This window comes from Salminus brasiliensis, chromosome 17 (genome assembly GCF_030463535.1).
Source record: "Salminus brasiliensis chromosome 17, fSalBra1.hap2, whole genome shotgun sequence".
Lineage (NCBI taxonomy): Eukaryota > Metazoa > Chordata > Actinopteri > Characiformes > Bryconidae > Salminus > Salminus brasiliensis.
This window is the reverse complement of record NC_132894.1, coordinates 7,270,817-7,292,164: the sequence shown is the minus strand read 5'-3', so window position 1 is coordinate 7,292,164 and position 21,348 is coordinate 7,270,817. Positions and strand designations below refer to the sequence as shown.

Sequence of the window (21,348 nt, the reverse complement as noted above, 5' to 3'; positions counted from 1 at the left end):
TATATATATCACCCAGTGGCTTCCCTGTAGAAGCCACTGGGTGAAAACAGGGCTCCTTAAAGCCTCCAAATCAGGCCTGATTTGCTAATCAATGTCTCCGATCTTGTCAAAAACCACATAAGCCTCTGTAACACTTGGAGTACAGTTTTCTTTCTATTAATAACTTTAATGTTTTATTTTTTATGTTATGAAAAAAAAGGCTCTGTTTATTAGGATTGGCTACAAATATGATATGTTTCATATTGTGTGTTTATTGCTTCTCAATTGGGTCATTTGGCCCAAATCTTTGCACACCTCTACCAAGTAGGCTTTCCAGGAAAAGTGGCAGCTGCTGAGTGTTAGTTGGCAATTGACACACACACACACAATTTATGAACAATTGTATTTCATCTATTTCATCATTGCACATACAGTGACAGCAGTATTCCAGATGTCACCAGGCCATTATAGTTTCATTATTATTGGTAAGAATGTGGTTTAGTTTAGCCTGATGTTTCTTCATGCTGAGTCACAGGGCTTACTCTTCGCTGAGGTGCTCTCTTCTCAAATGCTGAGTAAAATTGTCTCACCACACACTCTTTTTCTGCCGGCAGTGACACACAGCCTGACGGTAAAGAGTTGTGGTCTCACATTCAGATGTTAGACCCCCGACCTAAAAAGAAAAAGAAAAAAAGCGACCCTTCGCTGCAAAGATAACCGCATGTTTCCACTGAGAACTCAGACGGATGCTGAATAAGAAAAAGGGTTTGATCTTGTTTGTGGTGTTCAGTTTGAGACTCAGGATTAGTTGAGTGATAAATTGAGTAGCTCATAACGATTAATAAAAAGGCAATTGCAGGAACAAATAATATGTTTATTAGTCACATGTTCACTCCATAAGTCTTAAAATACGCTTAATCCAGGGCAGAAATTTAGAGATCTTGGTGTAGACATTGGGCTTTTCTGGATCGTTACAGTCTTTGTCATCTGTAAATGAAACGATGCCGACTGCAGTGTTGTTACACACCAAAGGTCCTCCAGAGTCACCCTGTAACATGATATACACATAGTGAGTCAGTGCTCTGCTGCTCTCCATCATAGCATATGCAATAAATGCCCTGTATACTGAGTGTCCAGTACAAACAGTCAGGTTCAGAAGTGTTTGGGCAGTAAGACAATTTGTGTAATGCTGCCCCTGGCAATGCCTTATAAACTCTTTAAAGTTTTAAAGACAAAACTGAAGCAGAAAGCCCCCCAAACAAGCATCAACTAAAGGCGGCTGCAGTAAAGGCCTGCAAAAGCATCTCTGTGGAAAAAACTTTGCTTCCAGGTATAAAAGAATACTCCTTAAAATTTTAATTTTTATCTGTCCAATTACTTTTGAGGCTGTGAAAATGGAAGAGTCCACACTTCAATCATATCTTGATTGCTTCATTTCAAATCCACTGAGGTGGTGTACAGAAAAAAATCAAAATTAGAAAAAAAATTGGGTCAGTGTCCAAATACTTCTGAGCATGGCTGTACATTGGAATTACTGCTACACAGCACTGATAACCTGGATAATATTGTATCATACCTGACAAAATCCTCCACTCCCTCCTGCGCACACCATCCTCGACACTGAGTAGTGCTTTCCCCAGGACTGTTTACATAGCTTTTTGTCTATGATTCTGACGTCTGCCTCCCTTAGAACTTCACTGAGGTTTCCATTGGTTTGTAGTCTCCCCCAGCCAGCAACACTGCAGACCACACTGTCCTTGACGTCTGTGTCTTTCTTGGGTATGGAAATCCAGTTGATTTTGTCATTCCTTTTGGTCGCTCTGTCCAGCTGTGGGAAAATGGATCATCATTAACAGTAAATGTAGTAACATAAAATACAGTTGGAATGAAAGCTGAAGGGGGCAGTGCGCTTGTTGATGGCAGGTTTGTGGGTTCGATACCAGGGCTCAGCAAGTTGCCACTGTTGGGCCCATGAGAATGGCCTTTTACCCTCTCTGCTTCCCAAGCGCCGGCAGCAATGGCTGCCCACCAGCTCATGTGCTCACTGTCACTGTGTGGGTTTCACTGCACAAATGGGTTAAATGTGAAGGCCAAATTCCATCTGTGTCCAACACAGTGGCTCCCCAGCTCCGATACAGCTGCTAACAGGTACCTGTGCTGACCAGCATCACACTAGGAGTGATGTGAGGAGGACGTGCCATCAACCCACCCCTGTGAGATTTTATATTGTAGTATTTTTTTGTTTGAAGAGTTTTGTGGTCACAAAGACCTAAATCACATGTTTGATAGCAAAGTGTGATTATTTAGATGCCTAATTTGAAATGCTATGCTGGGTAACGTTAGATTTGGTTGTTAGCTTTATCGGATACAGACAGTCCTCTGTTGTGATATGCACTGGTATGTGGGTCATTTGGTTATGTTCCCCTTGGCAGTGTGAGTAAACAAAATTGGGGGGTGGAGCTTCTAAAGAGGGGGGCAATGAATGTTTTTTTGGTTGGTTAATGAATTTGAGATAGTAAGACAGACAGTTTACTTTCTTTTAAAAACCACAATCATATTTATTTTGTTTTATTTATTAAAGAAAATCATCTCTTCTTCAGGGAGGTACCATTTGAAAGAGGTGTAGAACGGGAGCTAATCCATCCCCTTAAATCTTGGTTGTGACGTTTCTAGCTCAGGGAGTTTTGTCTTATTTGACCTTAACTATCAGCCAAATAGAAGACAGTTGAGTCCCACAGTCCCACAGTTGAGCATCTTAGTAGTAAAGAGAAGTAACAGTTAATTGGTCCTTAGCTCAAACCTACACACTTGCCTGTTGTTTTCTAATCAGCTGCATTCCACAGACGCAGCAGCATTTGGTGCTTTACCTGTAGGAGCATGATGTCACTGGAGAAAGTCCTCCGGTCATACTTTTTATGGACGTGGTAGAACTTCACTGCCGTGTGGCCCATGTTATTTGTCAGCTCATGAGCACCCAACACAACCGTCAGCTTGTCCTCCTTACTGGAAAGGGTGGCAGAGGGATTTCTAGCTGAACAGTGTTTTTATGTTATTTTGAGAGTCATCATACTTGTGGAGAGCTTACCGTTTCCTGCAGTGCGCAGCCGTCATGACAAAGTGCTCAGACACGAGGAAGCCACCGCAGATGTGCTGTTTATTTCTCTGGACAGAAACCATGTAGGGCCTGGAGTGTGGTTTAGCCTCCCTGCCATTCACTATACCCATATGTACGTACGCTGTTTGAAGACGAGAGAGATGCTGTGATTTCTTCTTGGCTTTGTCGAGGTGAAGGGGTTATGAATGAATGGTTATGACAGGACTGTGTTGTTCATTCACACATTTCTGATGTTTATAGACCAGACATGCTCAGTGTGCTTAGAAATGATGGGTTTATTCAGTGGTAATCAGTGTTTCTCAACAAATGCATGGAACTGCATGTTCTCTTCACTGGCTTCCTGTAGCTGCTTCCCGCATTAGATTCAAAACCCTGACTCTTGCCTACAAATTCAAGAACGGACTAGCCCCTCCATACTTGATGGCAAGGGTCAAAAGCCGATCCACACCAAGAGCCCTTTGAGCTTCAAGTACGGCTCGGCTCGACCCGCCATCCATCAAAAATCCATGGAAGACAAGCATCCAGGCTTTTTTCTGTCCTGGCACTAAAGTGTTGGAACGAACGTCCCCAGGGTGTCCGAACAGCAGAGTCACTCGCTGTCTTCAAACGCAGACTGAAGACCCACCTCTTCAGAGAGTATAGCGAATAGCAGAGTGGTCACCTTACTGACTTACTGACAGTCTAAACTTAGAGGTATCTTTGAACTATTAGTCTATTCTAACTAGATAAGGTTTTTCTTGGGTAAAAAGCAAAGCACTTTTGTAAGTCGCTCTGGATAAGAGCGTCTGCTAAATGCCTTAAATGTAACTGGTCTGGACTTGTGTTGCTCTTTCTACTTATATCATATAATTAATATTTATTTATATATACTTAATATATACAAATTGTGTATTAATTTACTTGAATCATTTCTTTGGGATGCACTTCATTCCATTTTTGTAAGTACAGTGTTACAATAAGGTTCCTTAGAGACAAAATGTAAATATATATTAGGGGTGCAAGGACTAATACACTTAGCCGACTAAAATCAACATCCAAATGAGTTGCCAACTAATTAAAAAATTAATCTCTCATTATAGAGTGAGCTAAGATTGTTCTGAACATGCTGACAATAAACATGTGAGTAAATTCTTATATGCCTTTAAAGCTGAATTTAAGAAGATATGCAGAAATTAAGAAATGTTCTTAGAAAATATATTGGGCTGTTCTCAGTACTCAATCAAACATCTAAATTCAGAAGTTCATTTTTTAGATGCAGTTCATGGACCTGGGTTGTAACTCACTCACTCACTCACTCACTCACATACTACTTTTACTCTCTGATCACTGATGTCCAACAAGTACATTTGTATGATCAGGGAACGCAGTGTGTGTTTTAATTCGAACAATAAAGAAATTTTATGTAGGCCATCATTTCGAAGGACCATTTTAGGACCATTTTTACTTGCATTTCTGGTGGGATTACAGTTATTATCAAAGTGGCATTTACCCAGGGCCAGTTAAAGCTTCCCAAGGCCAGCCTAAACTTCCAAATCCAGATTAAACCTAATCTTGGACTTTTGGTGAAAAACAATTTTGAAAAACCATTGGCATTGCAGGTTAGTCCAAAACTAGATTAGATCAGTGTCCATGAAACCGGCCTGCCATTCTACTGTGTCCCAGATGTTCAGTGCTCTTGACTGTTCAGCTCAAGGATATGCTGGGAGCTCAGGCAGGACAAAAACATGAACCATCTGGGAGCATGAAAACAAACTGAGTTGAGGAACATTCTCTTACAGAGAACAGAGAGAAAGACAAGATGCAATGAGGCTTACCAGAGTGGCTCAGGAACGGTAGCAGCACAGCCAGCAGGGCAAGATAGGCGAGTGCCATGGTGCAGAAGGGAGAGAGTTCTCCCCAGTGATGGAAGATGAATATATGTAGCAGAGTCATTTTGAGAGTCATCATACTTGTGGAGAGCTTACCGTTTCCTGCAGTGCGCAGCCGTCATGACAAAGTGCTCAGACACGAGGAAGCCACCGCAGATGTGCTGTTTAAATCATGGAAGACTAGTTTAAATCATGGAAGACCAGCCCCTCCATACTTGATGGCAAGGGTCAAAAGCCGATCCACACCAAGAGCCCTTTGAGCTTCAAGTACGGCTCGGCTCGACCCGCCATCCATCAAAAATCCATGGAAGACAAGCATCCAGGCTTTTTTCTGTCCTGGCACTAAAGTGTTGGAACGAACGTCCCCAGGGTGTCCGAACAGCAGAGTCACTCGCTGTCTTCAAACGCAGACTGAAGACCCACCTCTTCAGAGAGTATAGCGAATAGCAGAGTGGTCACCTTACTGACTTACTGACAGTCTAAACTTAGAGGTATCTTTGAACTATTAGTCTATTCTAACTAGATAAGGTTTTTCTTGGGTAAAAAGCAAAGCACTTTTGTAAGTCGCTCTGGATAAGAGCGTCTGCTAAATGCCTTAAATGTAACTGGTCTGGACTTGTGTTGCTCTTTCTACTTATATCATATAATTAATATTTATTTATATATACTTAATATATACAAATTGTGTATTAATTTACTTGAATCATTTCTTTGGGATGCACTTCATTCCATTTTTGTAAGTACAGTGTTACAATAAGGTTCCTTAGAGACAAAATGTAAATATATATTAGGGGTGCAAGGACTAATACACTTAGCCGACTAAAATCAACATCCAAATGAGTTGCCAACTAATTAAAAAATTAATCTCTCATTATAGAGTGAGCTAAGATTGTTCTGAACATGCTGACAATAAACATGTGAGTAAATTCTTATATGCCTTTAAAGCTGAATTTAAGAAGATATGCAGAAATTAAGAAATGTTCTTAGAAAATATATTGGGCTGTTCTCAGTACTCAATCAAACATCTAAATTCAGAAGTTCATTTTTTAGATGCAGTTCATGGACCTGGGTTGTAACTCACTCACTCACTCACTCACTCACATACTACTTTTACTCTCTGATCACTGATGTCCAACAAGTACATTTGTATGATCAGGGAACGCAGTGTGTGTTTTAATTCGAACAATAAAGAAATTTTATGTAGGCCATCATTTCGAAGGACCATTTTAGGACCATTTTTACTTGCATTTCTGGTGGGATTACAGTTATTATCAAAGTGGCATTTACCCAGGGCCAGTTAAAGCTTCCCAAGGCCAGCCTAAACTTCCAAATCCAGATTAAACCTAATCTTGGACTTTTGGTGAAAAACAATTTTGAAAAACCATTGGCATTGCAGGTTAGTCCAAAACTAGATTAGATCAGTGTCCATGAAACCGGCCTGCCATTCTACTGTGTCCCAGATGTTCAGTGCTCTTGACTGTTCAGCTCAAGGATATGCTGGGAGCTCAGGCAGGACAAAAACATGAACCATCTGGGAGCATGAAAACAAACTGAGTTGAGGAACATTCTCTTACAGAGAACAGAGAGAAAGACAAGATGCAATGAGGCTTACCAGAGTGGCTCAGGAACGGTAGCAGCACAGCCAGCAGGGCAAGATAGGCGAGTGCCATGGTGCAGAAGGGAGAGAGTTCTCCCCAGTGATGGAAGATGAATATATGTAGCAGAGTCTGCGAGTTAGGCTCACCACAAACACACCTCAAGACCCACTTTACACCGGACGGGGTGTTTCCACTTCTGTAAAGAGGGTTTGCTGGATTCTTTCTTGTTTTGTTGGCTGCTCAGATCTGAATGCATGAATGAGCTGTGATATTTTACTGCTAAAGTACATAAACTGCATGGCTGATGCCGATGACTATCATTTAATTCTCCCTTTAAATCATGGAAGACTTTATCTCTCCCATGCTGTCAAATAACTTCATTCATACATCATTCACTAACCATTATCAGACATTAACAAATTGTATGCAGATCAGAATAGTGCAAATTCTGTATATATTGGATGCTGAAACGCTCCCTCACCTTGATAATGGCTTTTGGCTCTGTGGCTCTGTGGCACATCCAGACCACATGAATCCAACTGAAGTAGTGTGCAGTGAGCTGCTAGGTTACTGTACAATAAAGAGTAGAGTGAAGTTTTGAGGGCCATTGGGATTGTCCATGCAAGTTTATGAGTTCTAGGTGTAATGTATGATGCACTACATAGTTACTAGCTTTTCAGAAGCCTGATGGTCAATGGAAAGAAGCTGTCTCAGCACAAAAAAATATTATTCAATCCATATCACCTCTTTATTGGGGAAATTTACTGTTGCGTCTATTCAGGAAGTATGTTTTGTTGGTCAGTGCAGTGATATGAAGTGATTGGGCCTGGAAGGTTCTCCATCATAGAACCCACTATGATTTAATTCTGCTTTAGGGAGTGGGAAGAACCATTTCAGAGAGAGTTATAGTAAACATTGAGGTAAACATAATTGAGGTTATTTCAGCCAGAGGGGGGGTGGGTGTACATTATATGGACAAACGTATTGGGACACCTGCCCATTATTTTTTTCTGAATTTCCTTCTGAATTTAAGGGTATTAAAAAGTTGGATTTTGTTGAATTAATTGTTTCTACTGTCAAGGGAAAGCTTTCTGTTAGATTTTATAGCATTGCTGAGAGGATCTGATTGCGCTCAGCATCAAGAGCTTTTGTAAACTCAGAATGGTGGATTATTACAACCCCACCTCACCTCCAACTCCCCACCTCACCTCCAACTCTCCAACTCACAAAAAATGTTTTCCAGACAACACTGTTCCACTGCTGATGGTTATACTCCCATGCCTGGCATTAGGCCTTGTAGGTCATGTTTATCTGCTCCAGAACGTTCTATTCTATTGGCAGTACTTTTCTACAGGGACTAGACAAGCTGTGTCAGCAACAGGTACAATTTAATGTAGCTAAATGGATTCATGTGAAGTGAAGGTAAGAGTCCACAAACATTTGGACATATCTTGTACCAGCTATTAGGTCATTGCGTGTCCTCGCTTTTTCCTCAGTAGGAACTGGCATCTTTTTATCTTTTTTTTTTTTTTTTGCTCATCAAATTATTTTGCAAAGGTGAAATTAAATCTTATTTATGTAAAAATATTATTTGAACAATCAAATATGTCAAACATTTTTAATAATGAACTAAGTATTTAAAATTTTATTTTATTTTTTCACATGAATATTTTGGTTGATTAGTCACCAAGTCAGTGTAAACCATTATTGTGAAATAAATTAATCTTGAATATTGAATTTGGTGATTGATTTAGTAATAAAAAACACGCAATGTCTTTTCACATACAAAAACAATGAATAAATAAACAAATATAAAATAACAACTTTAAACTTAAACAAATCTAAGAACATGCAGCATGTTTATTAGTCAGGTGTTTACTCCATGCTTCCTAAAATAGCCTTAATCCATGGCAGAAATTTGGAGATCTTGGTGTAGACATTGGGCAACCTGTTGGGTGAGTTGCAGTCTTTGTCATCTGTGAATGAAACGATGCCGACTGCAGTACCCTTACACACCAGTGGCCCCCCAGAGTCACCCTGTAGCCCCAGAGGAAAGAAATATTCAAGTTAAGAGTCTTGTTATTTCTCCTAGACACAGTTAAGCTATGTTTGCCCTGTGAGACTCAAATTGCTGTAATTCAGTATCTAAGAAACAACCCTTGGATTTTTTCATTCTGACCAAATCTATCATTGCACAAACAGGTCATGGTGTCTAGACCAATAGAAATGCTCCAAAATTACTTGAATTGAAAGTTAAAAAAGTTGTTTTCCTTCTCCCAAAAAGCTGCAATTTTTGAGACACTAGGTTTTAGCATGATAGTGATAATATTCAATAAGTTTACTGTGTGTGTCCGATCTGTAAACCGTGCATAAACATATAGGGCACAAATGGATGGACTACTAGGTACTAATTGCATGGAAAATATTATTTTTTACCTGGCAAAATCCTCCCTGACCTCCTGCGCACACCATCCTCGATGCTGAATATCCTTTTCCCCAGTATTTCTGACAAAACCTTTTGTCCATGACACTGACGTCTACCTCCATAAGACGTTTACTGCGGCTTCCACTGGTTTGCTGTTTCCCCCAACCTGCAACACTGCAGGCTGGCTTGGCCTTGATGTCCTTGTCTTTTGTTGGTATGGGAATCCAGTTGATCCGTTGGCTTTTCTTGGCTGTTTTATTTAGCTGTGGTGAAATGGTCTTTGTTAGTTTGTAGTAGTAGTAGTAATAATAATCATAATAATAATAATAATAATAATAATAAGCATTATTCAAATGCAGTAGCAAGTTTTTGTCACTTGTTAGTAACTAAAGGCCATTAACTGACCAATATATAATTAATGATGACCCTCTCAACAGTCCAAAATCTAAATCCAGACTGTTGAGAGAGTCATTATTAAGTAGCTACTGTGAAAGTTTCACATTGGTCATAAATGACATCTATGTTTGTCATTATCCTTAGAAGTGTTTCACATATGAAGAAGTGTTTGGTGGCTTACCTGTAGCAGCATGAGGTCATTAAAGAGAGTTTCTGAGTCATACATTGGATGGATATGATAGAACTTCACTGCCTTGCGGCCCAAATCAGAGGAGCTCTTTGGCAGCTCATGAGCGCCCAGCACAACCGTCAGCTTGTCCTCTCTATTGAAAATAAAATACAATAAGTCAAATTTAAGTTTAAAGTTTAAGTTCAGTAAAATGGAAAATGCTTATTTTTATATGTTGTTATGAATATAGAGTAAACGTGAATGTGAAAAAGTCTTATGCAGTTTGAACCTGTCTCAGCAGAAAGTGTGTTTTTGCCCATAAACTGAGATGTTGGTTAGAAGAACACAACATTAGAAGTACGCAGGTCTGGTTGCAGATCTTCTCAGTGAACTTCAGACACTGCATAGATTTCCTTTAATTAAAGACTGATTAGATAAACTAGGTGTTGGATGTCTTTGACTTGTCTTTGGATGATGGCTGTAAATGCTAGACTTCACTGTCTGTATGAGGAAAATATCCTTGGACAGTATTATAATATATAATAATAATAATAATAATAATAATAATAATTAGAAGAAGTAACCAGAATTGTCTATTATAAATATAAATATTTGTGTCAATGAGCTAAAACATTAATACCACACTGCCTAACATGTTGATGGTCATCTGCCACCAAAACAGCTCACTCTACAAAACCTATGACCTGTGGTATCTGAAACTTGGTATTACTGAAAACATGGATTTCAAACTTTTATACGCAGCTCAGTATCATTCAGTATATTCCAAAGTATACAATAGTATATAGCATTAACCCTGCGATGGACTGGCGCCCTTTCCAGAGGGTATTCCTGCCTTGCCCTCAATAATTCCACATGGGCTCTGGCCCTACCTTGACCCTGACCAGGATGAAGTGCATAAGAAGATGGATGACTGGATAGATAGCATTCTATGTTTTTAATGAATAGGTGATTTTGAGAGTAGTCCCTCTATGTGGAGAACGTTTCTCAGAAGTCACAGTAAAACTTTGTGACGCTGAGAACTTACTGATTCCAGCAGTGTGCAGCGGTCATGACGAAGTGTTCTGACACCAGGAAGCCACCGCAGATGTGATTTCCTTTTCTTTGAACAGAAACCATGTAGGGTCTGGAGTGTGGTTTAGCCTCCGTGCCATTTATTATACCCATGTCCACATGCTCTGTTTCAGGAGAGGGAGATGAAATACATGCTGTGACTCATTCTTCTCTTTGTAGAGGTGAAGCAGTAACGTTTCTCATTCAGCACATCAGTAATGCTCTGCTATAGCGCTGGTGAGAACCCACAGAGTGAAAGGAAAAAGTAAATTTAACAAGAATATTTGTGTTTATTTTGTATTATTGTGTTTATTTCGAATTTTTTAAATTTGTATATTTAGTGTTGCCAGTCAAAATAGGCAGAGTCTAAGTTTATTAGTAAATAAAGGCCCAAATTGCACCTGAAAACTTTATTAACTGTTATTGTATGTATTGTAAAACTGTAGTACTGTTATTGTGTCATTATGGCATAAATGTACAAATATACAATCTGGAGTTGGAACAGTGTCACTATCTTAAAAACTGCAGAACATGAAATTCTTCTAAGCATAGTCTCTTGAAGAGCTTCCCCTCCTTCCAGCCTGGATTCACCTCCATCCAGATCACAAACCCGCTGTACACACAAGCATGTATGATAATGTGTCTAAAGCCACATTTATACACCTATTAAAGTGTCACCTGTTCATTTCTAATGACTGGTCACTTTTGACTGGGAGCACCAAGATTTTAACAGAAGTTAAATACAATATTCAAAATGTAATAAAAATAATTACCTAAGAGTCTAGAGTCTAGAGTCTAAACTTGAAGGGGTCTTTAAATTATTAGTCTATTTAAACTAGCTGAGGTTTTTCTTAAGTAAATAGCAAAGCACTTTTGTAAGTCGCTCTGGATAAGAGCATCTGCTAAATGCATTAAATGTAAATGTTAAATGTAAGTGAGAGTAGATAAGAGAAGAACCTAGGTACGAATCTTACCAGATCGGGCCGAGGATGGCAGCAGCGCAGCCAGCAGAAGCAGAGAGAAGAAACTCATGATGCAACCAGGCGAGAATTAGTTCTCTTCACAGAGGAAGGGGATTATATGTAGCAGGGTGGGCAAGATATGCTCACCACAAACACTCCTCATTCTTCAAACCTTCAATGTGTTGCTGTCACATCAGCACATAATTCTGTTCATTATTGCACATAGGGGCTGTCTCTGCATCTCTACTACAGAGGCAGAAACCACAGTTTCGTACTTCAGTGCCCAAGACCACTCAGAACGATGCTGTTATTATTATTATTATTATTATTATTATTATTATTATTATTGTTGTTGTTTTTTAAACGTTCTACAGTATTTGAGCAAAGCAAATTGGTAAAGACCCTTTAGTTTACTCACACATCTCTACAAACATGGTTTGTATAAGTTCTACTGACCTCCAAAACTCATCTGACTTGATTAGATGTTCTGTAGTATACTTCAATTGTTGAGTTTTATATGCACTACATGTCCAAATGTTTGTGGACACCCCTTTTAATCAATGCATTCAGCTACTTTTTAAAGTGCATCCATCGCTGACACAGATGTGCACAATTTACACACATACACAGCTTGTCTAGTCCTTAAAGAGAAGTACTGCTATATAGGACTCTCTAATGCCAGGTGCCAAACAATCAGGTGGGCTAGAGGGGTATGCAGCTCGCCCCCCTGCACTGAGCTGTGGAGCAGTGGAACTGTGTTCTCTGGAATGATGGTTGGTGCTCCATCCAATACTTTTGGGGGGAGTTGAAGAGGCCAGTTGTATGCAGGGCTCTTAATATTGGTGACTGGTGACCTTCACTCCAGTCTCAGTCATTGACATCTGTAGCTCATTCAGAGTTAGGGCTTTCCCCAGAAGTCATCTTCTGGCTCTGACGTTGTCTTTTAAGGGGTGACCTTGTCTGGGCTGTGCTACTGGAAGTCCTGCTTAGAACTTTAGAACTGATAAAACTTCACTGCTGTGCGGCCCATGTTGTTTGACAGCTCATGAGCACCCAGCACAACCGTCAGCTTGTCCTTTTTACTGGAAAGAACAAGTGAGCCCAAAGAAATTGTAAATGGTGTGGAGTATTTGTGTCATTTTGAGTCATCACACTTGTGGAGAGCTTACGGTTTCATGCAGTGCGTAGCCGTCATGACAAAGTGCTCAGATACGAGGAAATCCTCGCGTTTCCCTGAACAGAAACCATGTAGGGCCTGGAGTGTGGTTTAGCCTCCCTGCCATTCACTTACCCATGTGTTCATACGCTTTGAAGAAGAGAGAGATGCTGCGATTTCTTCTTGGCTTTGTCGAGGTGAAGGGGTTATGAATGAATGGTTATGACAGGACTGATAGGACTTGCTCATTCACACATTTCTGATGTTTACAGATCAGACATGCTCAGTGTGCTTAGAAATGATAGGTTTATTCAGTGGTAATCAGTGTTTCTGCATGGAACTGATGGAATATCTGGCCCTGTGTGAGTATCTTTCTCATACTTTTTGGTAAACAGCTTAGCTGCCTTTTAGTAGAAATTACCAGATACCAGATCATCAGTGCAGTGACTGTATACCTAAATTATGCACTAAATATATTTAACTGAAGCTATAATTTTTGATGCTTTATTCTACTGTATCAAGCGTAATGTATACGAATGGTCACTCTAATACATTGGAATTTACTCATCTCAGGTCTTTGAGATTTGCTTGAATGCTGGGTAATGCTGGGTAAAGTGTACAGTGGACATCATATGATTTTGGTCCATTTTCCTATTTTTGTAGCATCATCACATGCAATTTGGACAGTAATTGTACATATATTCGTTAATCAGATTGTATTTTTGTAAATACAGTGTTACAACAAAGGCTTCTTAAGGTGTGTTTATACTTGTCCATTTTGGTTTGACTAAAACTACCCCTAGTATGATTGCTCTGTTACTGGTGTTAGTCAGATTAAGGGACTTTTTTACACCTGTCCCAAATACACAAGTCCGCACCCAGGACCAGTTCTGGGTGCGTTTTGGGGGATTGTGCTGTGGATTGATTGTGCAACTTCAAACATAACATTTTTGCAAAATAGCAGGGCCTAGGTCCTTGGATAGTGATATCCAATATTTACCATGGATACAAACAGTCAGGCGGTGAAGAGCAGCACTTTTCTGCAGTCGTGGTATTTTACTATACTGGAATGACTGAACAACCTGAGATGTTTTTTTTTAACCATGCAGACAATAAGTGGCGCCCAGAGCAGAGAGCTTTCACCTCTGCAGATGGAGTTATGCACGGGTGAGTTTCTGTGCTTTAACTTCTTCCGTCTGACGCTTTAGTTTGGCAGGGCTGTGTCCCAAACCCCACACTACTACACCACAGTGTTTCTGAACTAGTCAGCATTAGAACTGCATTTCTTAGTGTAACTTTAACTGTAGTTGTCTCTATAAAGACATGTGGGAGTTGGGATGCAGTAATGTAAAATTTTACAGCTTTAACATATATCATTCCGTGGCAATAACAAACTAATTAATACATATACTTGAGCAAATCAGATCAAATTTATTTGTATAGCGCTTTTTGCAAATGGTGTTGTCACTAAGCAGCTTTGCACAATCAGTAATTGGCCAAAAAAGACAAGGAATGAACAACATAAGACATGAAAAAGCTAAATTCCCCAGTGAGCAGCCAGAAACCACAGTGGCAAGAAAAAACTTCCTTCAGAGCTGGAGGAAGAAACCTTGGGTGGAACCAAGTGTGTGTGTGTGAATGTTTGCCCGCTGCTAATAAAATCTTGCCCGCTAGTTATTAGTAGTTAGTAAATCACGCATAACACACTGATATACCTGCATTGTGCAGACCTCAGGTGTTTCTCAATACCAAGAACATTCTTGACCTCGCAAGTTACTTTCCAAGAACACAAGAGCGGAGGACACTTGTTAAGATGTGCTGTGTACTTGCTATTGCTCAGCTGTTAGTCACTATTATCCAGGGCTAACCAGTTTAGCTAAGGCTACCACAGGAAGGTATTCGAGCCTCATATGGCATAAACAATTGTTGTTCATATCAAATGAACAAAGATTTGACAATTTTACGACCCATTTTAGAACCAGATACACAGCTTTTGGGCTAATAGCGGCCGGCAGACCAACGTGAGACGCACTACCGCCACCTATTTAGCGGCACCCTTTTTTATTAGGCCTACACACACACACACACACATATACACACACAGTGACAGTAACAATGCCTTTTCATACAAAAATAAAAAGTGTAATGCAACCAATGGAAGAGCATGCAGCATGTTTATTAGCCAGGTGTTCACGCCGTACTTCCTAAAATGGCCTTAATCCAGGGCAGGAATGTGGAGATCTTGGTGTAGACGTTGGGCTTGCCTGTGTTGCAGCCTTTGACATCTGTAAATGAAATGATGCCAACTGCAGTACCCTTACACACCAGTGGCCCTCCAGAGTCGCCCTGTAACATGATGCATACACAGGGTCAGTGTTTCATCTCTCCATTATAGCACATATGCAGTGTACTATGTGTACTATGTAATGTGGACTGTGGGGATGCAGCCAGCACATTATTAGTATCCTCTTAAAAGTAAGGTTCTTTAAGTGAGGCAATGGAAGAACCACTTTTGGAGCTGAGAGTTGAAGAACCTTAAAATTGGTAGAAAACCTTTACTTTGACTTCCTTAAATCTTTAAAAGGTTCTGCAAACATTTTTCTTTGACAAAAACGGTACAAAGAAGCGTAAACACTCAGAGCACACTTGGATGCTCTACACAGAACTGATAGCCAGAAGAATATTGTCTTATACCCGGCAAAATCCTCCAACACCTCCTGCACACACCATCCTCGATGTTGAGTAGTTTTTGTTCCAGTATTTCTGACAAGCATTTTTGTCGATGATAGTGACGTCTGTCTCCATAAGACCATCACTGAGCTTTCCATTCATTTTTTGTTTCCCCCAACCTGCAATACTGCAGACCATCTTGGCCTTGACGTCCTTGTCTTTTGTTGGTATGGAAATCCAGTTGATTTCTTTGCTCTTTTTGACTGCTTTGTTTAGCTGTGGTGAAATGGTCTTGGTTAGTGATAATAATCAGTGTTATTTATTTACAGTAGCACTTCACACTTTAGCCACAAAGTGTTGATGGCAAGTGTGAACGTACAGTGCAATGATGTAAAGTAACTGATTACAGGGTGTTTTTTGAGTTAACTTAGAGTTCTCATAGCTCATGACCAAAGAGGCGCAAGTTTGAATCCCGGGTCTTGATGCTCCCTTAATCAATATCATTGTGATGCTGTCTGACACAGGCGTCTGTTGACTGATGTATTAGAGCTGGGGATACGACACTTTCCTACTAGCACGTTGACTGAGGAGTTACGGAATGTTCTTCGGATGCTTGCTGAGTCTCGCTTAGCCTAGAACCATGGTTATAAAATGTCCCAATTGCATCAGGCAGCCTCTATTGATTTTAGGGAGAATCCCACAAGTGTCAGAAGCATTGCAAATGATCTAGTTCTAGTGATTTTTCATTTTTAATTGGGTAAAAAATAAAAATAAAGTTCTCCAAACTCTCCTTTTTTACATACCATTTTATATACCACATAAATATATATATATGAAATATTTTGTAAGGTCAGTGTTTATTCTCATCTGTAGGTTACAACCCCCCATCACATAATGTCCCCAGACTGATAGGATTTTGACAGTGGAGCGCTAAGCCCTTGCTGGGATTTAAAACCTCACACTTGACGAGCAAGCAGTACTAGCATTTTTGAGGCTGAACTCAAAATGTATTGTTGACCAAACTGCAGATGTTAGATGCAGAAGTTAGAGATCTGAGCTATGAGAACTTTAAGGTAAAAGTTGAGTTAATTCAAAAAATGCTCTGTGATCATTGTGGCCTATTTTTTTTTTTTTTTGCAGTGAAATCAAGAGCCGATTGATCATAAATACTCCTAATTCCTCAATAGTTTGGTTCTAAGGCCTTCGATTGACCAATGCTGAATTTAATGTCGATCTTCTCAGCCAATGAAAACAGTCTAAATGAAAAAAGATCTACTGTGAAAGTAACTTTATGATAAACTAGTCTTTAGCTTAAACGTTCACACTTGCAATAAAATGATGTATATGCTTGCCATTATCCTTAGCTTCTCAGATGAAAAATGTGCAATTGTGTGTCTGGTGGTTTACCTGCAGCAGCATGATGTCATTTAAAGAAGTATCTGAGTCATACATTGGATAGATGTGGTAGAACTTCACTGCCACAGTGAGATGCAATTTGGTCTTAGACAGATTATGAACTCTCAACACGACTTTCAGCTTTTCCCCCCTATTAGAAATAAAGAACTCTTATTGTGACATATCTACGCATATTGTTGCTATTATACAAAAGAAAAAAAAACATGTATCTCCAAAGTTACAGTTTTACAGGAGAAAGCCTTCTTAACTTTCAATGGAAGTCAATGTTAAAAACAAAAATATATCAATATAACATTTTGGAGCATTTCTATTGGTCCATTCATCAAAAGATTGTATCATGCAAAGAACAACTGCCAGATTTGTTTGTTTTTTACCCAGTATGGAAATGCCAATATAAATGCTCTTTATATTATGTAATATTTAATGACAAATTGACCATTAGAAAAGGTCAAGGTTTGGTTCTACAGTACTGTAAAAAAAGTCATATGCAGTTCCTCCTTGGATGATTATCGAAAGTTATGCACCACAGCTGACCAGACGTCCCCACAAGTCTTGCTGTTTTGAAGATTTGGCCCCTGTCAAAGTTTCTCCAACATCCAACATATTGACTACAAAAACCAAGTGTTTAACTACCATCTAACATTTTCTTGTTATGGGATCGTCAATATAAAAATGTTTTGGCTTAATTGGTTATCTTTGGCAATTAGTGGTAGTAATCTTACAATTAGTGAAATGCAGATCACCTGAGTGCAGTGAATATTTCCCAAATGCCACCTGTCTGGAAGGTCCAGTAACTGGTTAATCAGTAGCCAATCAGCCCTGGTTACAATTACACCATGTATGTATGTATTGTTTGGCTTTGTGTAATGCATAGGTCACTTTAAACTTTAGTTTTCTCTGGTGTCTCAGGTCACATAATTCTAAGGTAACAATGGTAGGACTGACCTGTCAGATTTTGTGTAGATTCATTGTGAAATTCTTTTGAAGCTGAGAACTTACTGATTCCAGCAGTGTGCAGCCGTCATGACGAAGCGGTCCGACACGAGAAAGCCACCGCAGGTGTGACCTTTCTCATTTTGAACAGAAACCATGTAGGGTCGGGAGTGTGGTTTGGCCTCCGTGCCATTTATTATACCCATGTCTACATGCTCTGTTTCAGGAGAGGGAGATGAAATACATGCTGTCACATATTCTTCTCTTTGTAGAGGTGAAGCAGTAATGTTTCTCATTCAGCACATCAGTAATGCTCTGCTATAGCGCTGGTGAGAACCCACAGAGTGAAAGGAAGCCTTGATATAACACAACTGAGTGTGGTTAAGTGTTTAATGCTTAAATGACATCAGTTGTATTTCATTAACTTAACAGAAGTAGTGTAATGTATATTACCTACCAGGTAACGTACATGATCTACCAGCGAGGGTTCTCTATATTCTGTAGATTCTACAGTACATTTTTTGGGGGGACTTTTAGTATCATAGTTTCTGTTTATCATCACTGTCATGACAAAACCCTGTATCTCCTAAATGAAAGCTTATAGGTAAGGGAGAGAAGGTTCTTAACTCCAATGAAAGCTTATGAAACAAGATTCTGTTCCAATGTACTCTCTATTCCGACACAGTCAATTTACAAGATTTGTCAATAGTTTGTCTTGGACTTGCATTCGACACATCCAGCAACTTATGGAGCGATTTACCAGCTTTAGACACCAGAACACTCTGCAAGCTGGGGATTTTATATCGGTGAGACTCAGAGGCCCGCACAGCAGAGCTCTCACCTACCATCACTGACTGCCACAGGAAATGACACAAGTGGTGGAAGAGACCACGCAAACGCAGCAGTCAAGCAGGTTCAATCAGCTCTAGGCTAAAGGCTTACCCTTACAGACCTGCACCTCCATCTCTCATGCTCTGCTATAAAATGTCCACTCACTTGAAAACAAAATGACTGTTTGAGAGTGGATTTACAACTGCCAGACTTAACAAGAGCTTCTTCCCACAGGCCATCAGACTACTAGATAACTCTCTCTAACAACACACAGAACATTCAGAACACACTGGCCTGTCAGGACAGTTGAACTTTTGAACAATCACACAATCGAAAAGCACATACTCAGAGCTCATGTCTGCCTCCACAGGCAATCAGACTACATGCTGGCCTATCAGGACTGTTGAACTCACACACACACACACACATATTTATTAATTAATTCATTTATTGAAACACTTTGTAAATGCACCTTTTTGTGTGCAATAATTCAATGTTTCTCATCACTTGAGTACTTTATCACTACTCACCAGTGTCAAGTTTACACTTCCTGTTTCACAGTGTCTACATGATGTCTTACGGGTACTTGTTTTTATGCTATATTCGCACATTAGCATTTGGAGCAAGTTTGTGTAGTCTGAACGACAATACAGTTCAGTTTGACTTTGACGTGACAACAATGTAAAGTGGATTATTCTTTTCTAAATGTTTAAAAAACATTTTAACCTTTTTCAAAATACTGAAATCAATGGAGATTTGAGATTTGAGATGACAGTGATAAACCACATGCCAGATTCAACTGGTAGGGAAGTCCTACAGAGAGTAGATAAGATCAGATGAATCTTACCAGATCGGGCCGAGGATGGCAGCAGGGCAGCCAGCAGAATCAGAGAGAAGAGAGTCATGATGCAACCAGGCAAGTTTTAGTTCTCTTTACAGAGAAAGGGGATTATATGTAGCAGAGTGGGCAAGATGTGCTCACCACAAACACTTTTGCAACCTTCAATGTGTTGCTGTCGCAGAAGTACTTATTTTTTTATTATTGCACACAGGCCTGTTTTCACACCTCTACTGCAGAAGCAGAAACCACCGTTTCATACTACAGTGCCACTCAGAAAGATGCTGTTTTTATTATTTTCTAAATGTTTTCTTAATGCTTTACTTTTTCTGAACATTGCATTATGATTGGACCAACAGAATGGCTCTAGAATGACTTGGAAGACATCTTCATTATGTTAACCTGCATTAGTTTATGGGTAATTAATGTAGGTAATGAACAAGACCATTAGGTTGAGATTGGATCTAATGCACCGTACATTATACAATAGAGGCAACTGTAACAGAGATGCCAGAGTGTGTGATGAACCTATAAATTGACGAAGACCCTTCACTTCAATAGAAAAAAGGTTCTTAATCGGCCCACGGTGCTTGTTTTCAAAACTCCTCTGGTTTGTCTAGCTGTATACTTCAGAAAACATAGAGTTGTAGATGTACACTATGTCTACATATTTGTGGACACCCCTTCCAATAAATGTGTTCATCCACTTTCAGCTATAACCACTGCTAACACATATGTACAAACGCACACCCACAGCTTTTCTAGTCCCTGTAGAAAGGTATTGGAGCAGATGAACATGAAACATGAATGTATTGGCACCATGCTGCCTAATCTAGTCCAGGTATGGACCAGAGGGGTATAAAGCCACCCAGCATTGAGCTGTGGAGCAGTGGAACTGTGTTCTCTGGAATGAGGGTGCTTCACCCAATATTTTTGGGATGAATTGGGGTTCAAATCTTTATAGCAATGCTGTTCCAAAATCTAGTAGAAAACCTTCTTCCCTGGACAGTAGAGACAGTTTCTCCACCAAAAGCAGGATAGGCTTTTTTTAACACTCTTGATTTCAGAAGAAACAATGAATAAGGTGTCCCAATATTTTGGTCTATATAGTGCACCTGCATTGACTTCCATCAGTGCATGCCAACTGAATATCTGGGCTCAGGCCTTCACTTAGGCCTACTTATACTGCTGCAGTATTATCACCATTATCAGCAATGCCATTTAAGAACCATTATGTGTGTGAACAACCTATTTAAGGTTTAAAGAGGTTCATGATATGGTTCTTTACCATTCCCACATCTCCATTAACGTTCTTCGATGGCATTGCTCAAAGAACCTTTTTCAAGCCCCTTTATTTTTTAAGTAAAGTCATTATGTGTGAGCAGACTTGGTGCTGGTCGCATTCAGACCCTTCAAACTAGTACCTGGTAGAAGCACTCTAACTTTAGGTCTGTTGGAGGAGAGATCTACAAACTCTGATCATGGTTTAGGAGACATTTCTCCTCCATCCTTCATGCAGGTTTGTTCCAGATTGTTCAGGTTGATTGCAAGGAGTCTGTGAGCCTCAGGTTCTTGATGGGATTGAGATCTGAACTTTCACTAGGCCATTGTACAATATTCACCCTTTCACTGTTCAACAGGTCCTGGATTGCTTCCTTCTGGTGCTCTTGAGATCAGTGTCTCACTGAAAAGTGACGTTTTAAGCTACCTTTTTTAGGAAACAGAAGCAGGTTGTCTGAAGCACCTGTATTTTGCATCGTTTATCTGTTTTAAGACGACATTCAGTCTTGTTGCTGCATTGAGAAAAAGCACACTGTGTCAACTGTGAAGCTTTGGGGTTGCTTTGCTGCCAGTGGCACTGGCAATATTGGAAGACTGGTCAGACTGTGATCTGTTAAAAGGCTGAGGCTGAAAAGAGGAT

General features: G+C 39.8%; 2 protein-coding genes and 1 pseudogene across 2 annotated transcripts; all 3 read right to left on the bottom strand.

Moving 5' to 3' along the window:
* Positions 1–868: 868 nt before the first annotated feature.
* LOC140537979 (mast cell protease 4-like) lies at positions 869–4,966 on the bottom strand (annotated as a pseudogene).
* Positions 4,967–8,330: 3,364 nt separating this feature from the next.
* Positions 8,331–11,653, bottom strand: LOC140538106 (mast cell protease 4-like). The gene is made up of 5 exons (XM_072660537.1): positions 11,596–11,653; positions 10,596–10,746; positions 9,563–9,704; positions 8,997–9,248; positions 8,331–8,597 (listed from the first exon to the last, which is right to left on the bottom strand). Exons 1-5 carry the CDS (start codon positions 11,651–11,653, stop codon positions 8,436–8,438), a joined length of 765 nt encoding a protein of 254 aa, XP_072516638.1. The 3' UTR covers positions 8,331–8,435.
* A 2,482-nt stretch (positions 11,654–14,135) lies between these two features.
* On the bottom strand, positions 14,136–19,523 carry LOC140538043 (mast cell protease 4-like). Its single transcript, XM_072660439.1, has 5 exons — positions 19,437–19,523; positions 17,825–17,975; positions 16,817–16,955; positions 15,434–15,685; positions 14,136–15,085 (listed from the first exon to the last, which is right to left on the bottom strand). The coding sequence occupies exons 1-5, from the start codon at positions 19,492–19,494 to the stop codon at positions 14,930–14,932; spliced, it is 756 nt and encodes a 251-aa protein (XP_072516540.1). The 5' UTR covers positions 19,495–19,523; the 3' UTR covers positions 14,136–14,929.
* Between the last annotated feature and the right edge of the window lie 1,825 nt (positions 19,524–21,348).